This window comes from Thamnophis sirtalis, unplaced genomic scaffold (assembly GCF_051295495.1).
Source record: "Thamnophis sirtalis isolate CommonGarterSnake01/CBP01778 unplaced genomic scaffold, rThaSir2_p1.2 scaffold_13, whole genome shotgun sequence".
Classification (NCBI taxonomy): domain Eukaryota; kingdom Metazoa; phylum Chordata; class Lepidosauria; order Squamata; family Natricidae; genus Thamnophis; species Thamnophis sirtalis.
In genome coordinates, this window is record NW_028261393.1 from 55,138,780 (window position 1) to 55,149,022 (window position 10,243).

At 50.8% G+C, this 10,243-nt stretch overlaps 1 protein-coding gene across 1 annotated transcript; it reads right to left on the reverse strand.

Moving 5' to 3' along the window:
• Window positions 1-1,708: 1,708 nt before the first annotated feature.
• On the reverse strand, window positions 1,709-9,064 carry RAP2C (RAP2C, member of RAS oncogene family). The gene is made up of 3 exons (XM_087728377.1): window positions 8,634-9,064; window positions 7,062-7,379; window positions 1,709-4,270 (listed from the first exon to the last, which is right to left on the reverse strand). Exons 1-2 carry the CDS (start codon window positions 8,904-8,906, stop codon window positions 7,101-7,103), a joined length of 552 nt encoding a protein of 183 aa, XP_087584503.1. The 5' UTR covers window positions 8,907-9,064; the 3' UTR covers window positions 1,709-4,270; window positions 7,062-7,100.
• Window positions 9,065-10,243: the final 1,179 nt, after the last annotated feature.

Here is a 10,243-nt window from a genome sequence, read left to right on the forward strand (position 1 = left end):
GAACCTGGGCCAATCTTGGAGTCTGGGGAAGGCTCTGACGAGGGCTCTGTGTCGGAGGCAGAGAGGGGTTCAGGGCCGTCTGACAGCTATCAGGTGCCTTCGGAGTCGGACATCAGTGAGGCAGAAGAACAGCTGGAGCCTGTTCCCAGTGTGCGCATGCACAGAGTTGCCAGACGAAGAGAACAGCTAAAGAACAGGGGTCGACTTGGGAGTGAGGCCACAGGTGGACGATGAATGGCCCCTCCCAGAGGAAACAAAAGAGGAGCGAAAGGGGAGTGGAGTTTGCAGGAGATAATTCACTTAATTGGTTCGTGACTCTCCGAGACTCCTTGCCAAGTTCTGCAGAGATCGTCCTGGCAGCTCTCCAAGCCAGATAAGGTCTGTGACTGTAAATCCTCCTTCGAAAGACTTTGCTGGATGTGAATGAGCAGAATCCAGTCAATTAATAAAAGGGGATTTTTGTCGGGACAAGGAGTTTGCTTCAGGCTCTGGGGAAGCCTCGGTCCGAACAGGGGGAGCACTTGCAACCCCCCAGGGCTGTTGTGAAGCTAAGCGGAATGCTTGCACACAGCTCGTGCAAGATCTCGAAAGAAGAACAAAAGTTGAAGATGGGGTTGGGTTTTTTTATAGAAGCGATAAAAGGAAATAACATTTCCGGTTGGTAGTCGGTTCCCTCCCTCCCTCCCTCCTTCATCGGTTGCAGATCAAAAGTGCAGATCATAAGAGTCACACCCGAGCTACTCAATCCTTCTTGTGGGGGACTTCAAGTGCAGTGGTGGAGATTTCTCCAGCTGGGCCTCCTCTCACAACACAGCCTGGCTGAGCAAGATGGGCCAAGCTGCCTCCCCTAAGCTCCCTGGAGATGCCAGTTGCCTTCCAAGGTCCTGGTTGATCAATGGTCCCCATAAAAATTCAGTGAAGAAGCCTCCGTGTCTTGTTTCTTCCTCTGATCACAATAGCAGTTTGACTTATATACCGCTTCATAGGGCTTTCAGCCCTCTCTAAGCGGTTTACAGAGTCAGCATATCGCCCCCCACAGTCTGGGTCCTCATTTCACCCACCTCGGAAGGATGGAAGGCTGAGTCAACCTTGAGCCGGTGAGATTTGAACAGCCGAACTGCAGATAACAGTCAGCTGAAGTGGCCTGCAGTACTGCACTCTACCCACTGCGCCACCTCGGCTCTCTATGGAGGGATACTTGGCCATCAAGTCTACCACTGGTTCTCCTCTCACCCCAAGACAGCCTAGTTGGGAGGCCTGACCAGGAGAGGTCTGGACTGTAGAGACCCTTCAGGACAAGGCCCAAACCATCCCCAAAACCATATTTATCTCCACTCCTTTCTTTCCAAATTATTATAAGGCAACGGGCGATTGTTGTGTCATTGTCATGTGTCACATCCCCAAAATAGACAGGGCTGGAGAAAAGAAGGGAACGTACTGAGTAGAAGAATTAAAGTTGACTTGATTAACATTTAATCTTAATTACTCCCAGAGTATTTCACCATTTCCCCCTTCCGTGGGGGTTCCCACAACAGTAGAAGCTGAAATTGTGCAACAGTCTCTCCAAAGGTTGCTGCATGAGCCGAAGGACACTCTGGGCGTGTACCTCACGCCCACATCGTGCTGCACAGAAGCTAACATGCGCTACGGGGAAAGCCGCAAAAACCGCCCTCCCACCGTAGCTAAATCAGGAACGAGAGGAAACCACTTTTTGGTAATACAGGTATCTATTTTATTAAAAAAGTTACAAACAGCTGGACTGTAGGGCTGTCTTACAAAATGAATGAATGAATGAAAACTGGAAGGGAGAGGAGAGAGAGGGGGGGGGGGGAAACCGGCGGCTCACTTTTACAAAGCATTTGATCGTCGTGCTAGTTTTGCAACTTGCCAAATTCCCAGACTTTTTGTTTTTTACTTCTCTCCTCCCCCCCCCCCCAAAAAAAGAAAGAGGTACAGTACATTTGATACGCTGAATTAAATCACGAGAGACATTCAGGCAGAAGACGGCTGGGGTGCCACATCCGGGAAGGAGATGCCCCCCTATACGCGTAGCCCTGGAATTGCTCCTGACAAAAGGCTGGGTTCGGGCACCTGGGTGGCTACCCCACACACCCACCCACCCGCCCGCCGGAGCACCGTCTGGCTCCCCGTTGTGCAATGTGGAGAAAGAGGCATGTGAAGCGTCGGGGGGGGGGGGAGAGGGGTCCTCTTCCTCTGATTAATCCACTGGGACCTTGGCCCAAAGGCTTCAGGATTCAAATGTACCAGCACCTTCTCGGCTGAACCACAATAGGGGGCAACTTGTGCAGCTCCAGAATCCTTCTGGAATCCAAGGCCGGGAGGCCGAACAGTGGAAAAGGCTGCCTGGATTTGAACCTTGCAAAACACTTAACGACCAGGAAGGGCCGCCTCTTTTAAGTGCCCCCCCCCCCCAATCTGCGCTGAAGGGCAGCAGCCCAGATAAGATGCCAAACTCTTTGCCGTCCCCAAATCCAACTGGGAAAAAAAATTGGAATTTTTTTTTTTAAAAAAATGGTCAACCAACAGAGAAATTTAGGGAGTTAACGCGACGTTTCTGCCGCTGAGGAAATAAGGTTACAGTCACCGAGAGAGTTCTGCATTCCCCTTGGCACGTGGGATACTTGGCCAATGTAAAGAGCACTGCAAAAGAGGGTTTGTTTGTGTTACACTTGGGAGATTTCTATTATTAAAGTGCAAGCCTAATCTTTTACTACTTCACTGCAAATTTTGAATGGAGAGAGATCAAAACTCTGGGCAGGCTCAACGGTAAAAGGCCCAGCATGCTATAGTGCCAACTGCCAACCCAGAAAGATTCAAGGGTGGAATTTGATCAACACTTTTAAAAGTTTTGGGCTGCTACGGAAATCAGGGCTTATTAGATGTACGGCCAAAGGACTTCAGGTGGGCTTTTAAACCTGGCGCAGGCTCATTTACCTGCCTGGAGTGGAGAAGAGACACTTCAGTGCCAGGAAAAAGGTCTAACCACAGTTGTGGTGCTAACATTTCCACGAATGCTCTCTTCCTTCTGCTCAAAAATCCGGGTTGCTCTTCAAAAACCACAAGGAGTTAAATTGCAGTTTTGGGGAGATGTTGGTGGCGGAAGGAGGCCGGTTCAACCGCGGCTCCTGTTGCTTTATCTCTTGGCTTGTTGAACCAACCGAGGCTGCCTCCAACAGAAACTGACAAGAGGAAATGACGGGAGCGCCAAGCCGGGCCAACTCATCTATTGCTTCGACATTTTTTGGACAGAAACAATAGTTAAAACCATAAAGTCAATTCCCCCCCCCCCCCCAGACCTTTGCCAAAGTCACCTTAAATCCTACGGGGGGAATCTCAAGTCCAGGTGTGCTTTGGAACACAACTTAAGAAGACAGACTGTCCGTTTTCCAAGAAAAGGGTTTTTCAGCATTTGGAAGATGAATGTAATAAAAGCAGATGAATGAGTGATTTTCAACACAGCCTTTTCTTTCCAAAAAAAACCAACAACCCCCAAATCCAAATACCATATAACAACAGAGAACACACATACAAATTGCTGGATGTCTCCAGTCCCCACCGAAAAAGCTTTCCCATCAGGCCAACCCCATGCCACCACAGGCTGCTGGAAACAGGGATGTCGTATCGTCCCGTATCAGGCAATTCTTAAACATCCTTCTATGACACCATCACATGTAAACAGAATGTTTCAAAGTTCCAATCAATGACATTTGAGAGGAGAAGAAATCTTTAGTTTTCACTCTTTTCTTTCTCTCTCTCTCTCTCTCTCTTTCTCTCTTTTGCAAATCAAGCACGGATGTGAGGTAATATACAGAAGTAACCATTTGTGTTTAAGGCTCACTTTTATTCTCCATTAATTTTTTTTTCTTCTCTCTCTTAAAAAGGCATTTGAGTAGGTAATACTGAGTTTAAAGTTTAATAAATACAAGATTTAGAAATCAATTAAAGAAATAAAATAGTTTAAAATGAACTTTTTGCATATTAGCCATTAATAGGAACTTAGAAAGCTATTTAAAAAAAAAAACACCCCAAGAGATCAAGAACAGATTCCCAAATCAAATGGTAAACATGCTAAGTGTTTGTAGCAGGGCTCGGGCCTCTCCCCAGCTGCTCCCTTGCCTGTTTCACAACGGAGGCCTGGAAAAACGTGCTCTGAAGACCGAGACCAGGTTAAGGAAGGGTCAGTTCGGCAACCTGGGCTTAAAAAGAGTCCTCCAATGCAGCATCTGTGCAAATTTCCTCTGAGTTTTATCTGTAAGGAAGAGAAAGAAATCTTGTCAAGGAGCCCCAGGTCCTCCCAGGGCGCACAAGGAAGCTGTTTTGACGGCATCACCGTTTTGACGGTACGAAGGTCCGTTTTCCCGTCACCCCAAAAAGAGTTTTATTTTTGACCTGCAGATTAATTTTTTTGCAGCTTTTCCAGGGGATCTGTGAGAGACTCATCCCAAGCCACACAAACACCCTGCTTTATAAAAATGCAGAGAGAAGTAGCAGTGCCAATGCCCCCCAAAAGTTAAATCCAGTAGACTCTCCCCCCAAACCAGATTTCTTACGCAATGCAGCTGGGGAGGAAGGGATGGGGGAGAAAGCTTGTGACTAAATCTATTACGGGAAGGGGTTGTTTTAAAGAAAAACTAGCAATATGGAAAACATTTTTCTCTGCTTCTTTCCTTGGGAATATAATTATCACTTCCATTGATATTAAATGGGGTTTGCTAAAAGGTGGAAATACACCACGTAAAATAGAGAATGGAAGGGAGATAAAGAGAGGGAAAGGGGGAGAAAGGAGATAGGAGAGAGGGAAGGTGTGGAAAGAGAGGAGAGGGAGAGAGCAAGGGAAAGTAGAGAAAAGAGAGAGGGAAGAAGAAGGTAGGGAGGAGAAAAGGAGGAGAGCTGAAAGACGAAATAGGCTACAATACGGTGTATGGAAAGCAGAAGAGCAAATAAAAATTGAAGAGGCTTAATGGCAAAAATAATTGCTATACTATTGAATACTCAAAACATGTTTGTGGACTATATTATATGTATGTTAAAATACCTTGGCGACTGAGGAAAGGTGACCTTTGTCTCACAGATATTTCAAAAGAGGGCAGTAAAAGAGACTACAGGAATGGGGAGAAAGATGAGATGGAAGCTATTCAGCCTCTCTCTCTCTCTCTCTCTTTGGTTGCAGATAATTTGGAAAGAAAAAATTCATTACTTCTGTTTTATTTCGCTTCGTGCAACCCGTGTGGGTTGCAACATGACTTCTTTTGCTGATCATGTCTTCAGTCCCTGGAAAATTCAAGGGCAGCTGACACATGACCACACTTTCACAACCTCCCCCTCTCCGTTAGAGCTAAGAGGCCGCTTCGGGTTAAGGCGCGGGCGTTACCACTCAGCCGTTAAGCTTTCCCCCTTCTTCAAACAGAGCGATTTGCATGTTTCAGAATAGCGTGCAGGAGAAAATTGCCCTTGCAAGAAAAAAAATAATAATCAACATTTATTCACAAGGAGCCAGGGAAGGATCAACTATAGCAGGCCTATAAAAGATGCACGGCAGATAGTAAATACTTAGAACAGTGTTTCTCAACCTTGGCAACTTGAAGATGTCCGGACTTCAACTCCCAGAATTCCCCAGCCAGCATTTGCTGGCTGGGGAATTCTGGGAGTTGAAGTCCGGACATCTTCAAGTTACCAAGGTTGAGAAACCCTGACTTAGAATAAAGCTAGTGGAGTTTGCATTTCATCAAATTGTCGAGCAAGAGTAAGAATTCCGAATAAGAGGTGGCTAATAATGAATCACTGAAACAGAAGTTGCCTTCAGAGTTGTGGATCTCCATCAATGGAGGTTTTTAAGAAGAGACTAGACCAGGGATGTCCAAACTTGGGAACTATAAGACTTGTGGGCGTCAACTCCCAGAATTCCCCAGCCTGCATAACTTACTCTCTTGTAATCCCTTCCTCTGCAATCTCTCCACTTAGATCAGAGGTATTCAAACTTAGGAATTTTAAGACTTGTGGGCGTCAACTCCCAGAATTCCCCAGCCTGCATAACTTACTCTCTTGTAATCCCTTCCTCTGCAATCTCTCCACTTACATCAGAGGTATTCAAACTTGGGAATTTTAAGACTTGTGGGCGTCAACTCCCAGAATTCCCCAGCCTGCATAACTTACTCTCTTGTAATCCCTTCCTCTGCAATCTCTCCACTTACATCAGAGGTATTCAAACTTGGGAATTTTAAGACTTGTGGGCGTCAACTCCCAGAATTCCCCAGCCTGCATAACTTACTCTCTTGTAATCCCTTCCTCTGCAATCTCTCCACTTGCATCAGAGGTCTATAAACTTGGGAACTTTAAGACTTGTGGACTTCAACTCCCAGAATTCCCCAGCCAGCCATGTATGGCTGGCTGGGGAATTCTGGGAGTTGAAGTCCACAAATCTTAAAGTTCCCAAGTTTGGACAGCCCTGGATTAGACAGTCAATTGTCTGAGATGGTATATAGGGGACTCTTGCCTGAAGCAGAAGGCTGGACTAGAAGAACTCCAAGGTCCCTTCCGGCTCTATTCTGATTCTAATAGAAAGCCCCCTTATTATCTCACGATGGCACTTTCTTTGCCAAAGACTGGAGAAGATGGTTTGTGAGCGTTACGTGTTGAGTTTAACTGTTTGCCCTGCTACTTGGCAAACCATGTTTGTTGGGACCGAGTACTGCAAGGCAGCTGATCCTGGCTTCCGGTTATTTTGGAAACAGGGTGGAAGAAAAATCCAAGAACTCGAGAGAGAGAGGGGGGTGGAGGGGGGGCTACCAGCTCAATCACAGCCAACTCGCAAAAAGGCTGATGTGTTTTGGGGGCGTCCAGCAAAGTTAAACTGAAAAATTCTGGCTCTGTATGCTGCTCAAAAGGAACCCAAGCGCAGCACCCATCATCCACCGACTTAGCCAGGGAGCCAAAGGGCTGCTCTTCTCTTTCACAATGGCATTGCTGCAAGGAACAGCCCCATCCCTCACCCAGAGGCTATTTGGGGGAGGAGGGAGGGAGGGAGGAGAGGAGGCACCTACCTGCTCTGCATGGCCATGATGGAGAGTTTGCTTTCTCCCTCACTGGACAACACAAGTTGTACAACACTGCTCTTGCTTTTCCGGCAGGGATGCATAGTTCATTTGTCGCACAATCTCGGCAAAGAGTTCATCCACCATGGTCTTGCTCTTGGCAGAGGTCTCCATGAAGGGGCAGCCCCACTCCTGGGCCAGAGCTCGGCCTTCCGCTGACAAAACCTCCCTCTCCGATTCCAGGTCAACTTTATTCCCCACCAGGATGAGAGGAACTTTTTCGTATCGCTTCACGCGGACTATTTGGTCCCTCATCGGCTTGATGTCCTGGGAAAGAAGGGAAAAACGGGTGAATGCTCTCCAAAATTCGAGGGGCTGTGCCAGAACAAACCGGGGTGTGTGTGTGGATGGGGTGGGCTTCACTATGTCTGCAATGCCAACACACTGGGCCAAAGAGCATGGGGTTCCCCACCCCCACCGTAGGCTTTTTACTATAAAATATTCTAGTAGAAGAGAATATTTGTAGCTCAGGGTTCAACTGCAGGGACCTCGGTGCCTTTCTTGCAGATGTTTCATGACTCAGCTGGGGAATGTCATCAGTTCTATCTCAAAAAGAAAAAAATATATATCCTACTATCCAAAAGAAACCGGTTTAAAGCAATAGGATCACCAGGGCTGAAAGAGAAGGGAGGCTGCTCTGACCTGCAAGGTTGGAACTTGGGGTTTGGCACCCCACCCTATCTTGGTGGGGGCCTCAAGAAGCGGTCAGGGGCCTTTCCCACCCACCCCCTCCCCTGAGGCCCAAGGGGTCCCAGAGGCTGGAGCCTCTCCTCCAAGTCTAAGGCGGAGGGGGGTCCATCCAGCTGCAGCTCTTGCGGCTTCTCCTGGCTCCTTTTGTGGAAGCTAAGAACCCTCCAAAGGAACTGGCTGAAGGAGGAGTGGAGCAGACGGTGCTGGTGCTGGGAGGCTCCCCGGCTGCTTTTGGCAGGGCCAGGCGAGAGGCCTCAGGCCCAAATCCCCAGGAGCGGGAGGGCAGGCTTCGTCTTCCCAGGCCCCCAAGCGGACCCAGCCTGTCCCACTTGGGCCTCTGGTGGTGGGGGGAGGGAAAAGACTTGGGGTGTGTGTGTGTCTTTTCCTGTCCAAGGTAGGCTGAGCCTCCCCCCACCACATCCTGCCCCCAGGACGGCCCAGCAGCCCCCTCCCCCTGCCCGGTGTGGGTGTGTGAGAGGTGTGTGTTGCCTGTGTGTGTGGGGGGGGGGGGGAAGAGAGCAGTGGGGAAGGTCTTTCCCCATTCAAGGAGGGCTGGGGAGGCCCAGCAGCCCCTCCCCGCCCTGTGTCTGTGTGTACTGTGTGAAGTGTGTGTGTGTATTGTGTGAGAGGTGTATATTGTGTGTATGTAGGGCGGGGGGCGGGGGGAAAGAAAGCAGTGGGGAGGGTCCGTTCAAGGAGGGCTGGGCAGGCCCAGCAGCCCCTCCCCGCCCTGTGTGTGTGTGTGTGTAGTGTGCGAGGTGTGTGTGTGTGTGTTGTGCGTGAGGGGGGGGGCTGGGCCTCCTCCCTCCCCTCCCCTCCCCCCTCCCTCACCTGGAAGGACTGCTGGTTGACCAGGCTGTAGACCAGGATGAAGCCCTGGCCGTTCTTGATGTAGAGGTCGCGCATGGAGGCGAACTGCTCGGTGCCGGCCGTGTCCAGGATCTCCAGCACGGAGGGCGAGCAGTCCACCTCGATCTCCTTGCGGTAGAAGTCCTCGATGGTGGGGTCGTACTTCTCGATGAAGGTGCCCGTCACGAACTGCACCGTCAGCGCCGACTTGCCCACCCCGCCGCTGCCCAGCACCACCACCTTGTACTCCCTCATGGCCCCCCGGCGGCCACGACGGCGGCGGCCACGGCGGGCTCCACGGGCCTACCTCCCGCGCCGCCCTGGCCTGGCCTCTGTCCCTCGCCCGCCCTCGCCCCGACCCCCAGGCCCGGCCGCCGCCTCCGCCGCCTCAGCCGCCGCCTCACTCCATGGCCGGCCTGGGGAACCGCCCGCGCGGAAGAGTGCGGCAGCGGCGCTGATGACGCCACTTCCGGGCGCGGGGAGGAGCGCCGGAAGGGGGCAGCCCCATCGGAAGGAGCGCGCCGCGCCTGCGCCCCTGCCGGCCCGCGGGGCCGCTCTAGCCCTCCCTCCGCCTGGAATGCCTCTCGATGGCCCGCGGCCTGAACAAAAAGGCTTTCGCTTGCCGTCGGGGCGGGGCTTAGAGAGGCGAGAAGGCGGCCGCTCCTTCCGGGGGTGGAGTCGAAGAGCTTCCGATGAAAGGAAGTCGAGGCGGAGGGGTGGGGGGGAAAAAAAAAGGAGGGATGGGCACAGAGCGACGCCTTCCACAAACATAGAGAAGCAGCGGCCAGAGCGGCTGTCTCGATTTCTCCCGGAAATGCTTTGTGGGGGGGGGGATGTCACTCAGAGGAAAACGGGCGGAGGGGAAGCTAAAAAATGTAACACGAGGCGGAAGAGCCGCGCTCAGCTGAGCCCAGCTTGTCATCTCCGGGCGGCCTCGTTGGAGGAGAAGCGACGCCCTGGCTGGCGGGGAAAAGAGCTCCTCGCAGGCCCAGAAAAGGGCAATAAATAAATAAATACATAATAAATATATAATAAATACATAAATAAATCAGGAGGAATGCTGGAAGGCTGAGGTGTGCCATCTCCGGGATGGGAGACCACGAGGAGATCCCAGGGCAATCCTCTAGAGCAGTGGTTCCCAAACTTGGCAACTTTAAGACTTGTGGACTTCAACTCCCAGAATTCTCCAGCCAGAAGAGCTAGCTGGAGAATTCTGGGAGTTGAAGTCCACAAGTCTTAAAGTTGCCAAGTTTGGGAACCACTGCTCTAGAGCAAGGGGTCCCCAAACTTGGCCACTAAGAATTGTGGACTTCAACTCCCAGAACTGAGCTGGCTGGGGAATTCTGGGAGTTGAAGTCCACAAGTCTTAAAGTGGCCAAGTTTGGGGACCCCCTGCTCTAGACCCATAAGCCTTGCCCACAATGGAGCCTTGCCGTTGCATGGAGAGTCCCCCACCCCAATCCCCTTTCTTTTCCTCCACATCGCTGGCCCTTTCCTGCCCTTTCCACAAGTGGGAAACACCACAGATCTTCCCAGGAGGGAAACGAGTCAGGCTGAACCTGAACCAGTGGCTGGACCCCTCTGCCATAAAC

Coding starts and splice junctions, on each gene's coding strand:
- RAP2C (XM_087728377.1), bottom strand. CDS start 8,906: ATGAGGGAGTACAAGGTGGTGGTGCTGGGCAGCGGCGGGGTGGGCAAG. Junction 7,380..8,633: donor TCAACCAGCAGTCCTTCCAG/GTGAGGGAGGGG, acceptor CTTCTTTCCCAG/GACATCAAGCCGATGAGGGA.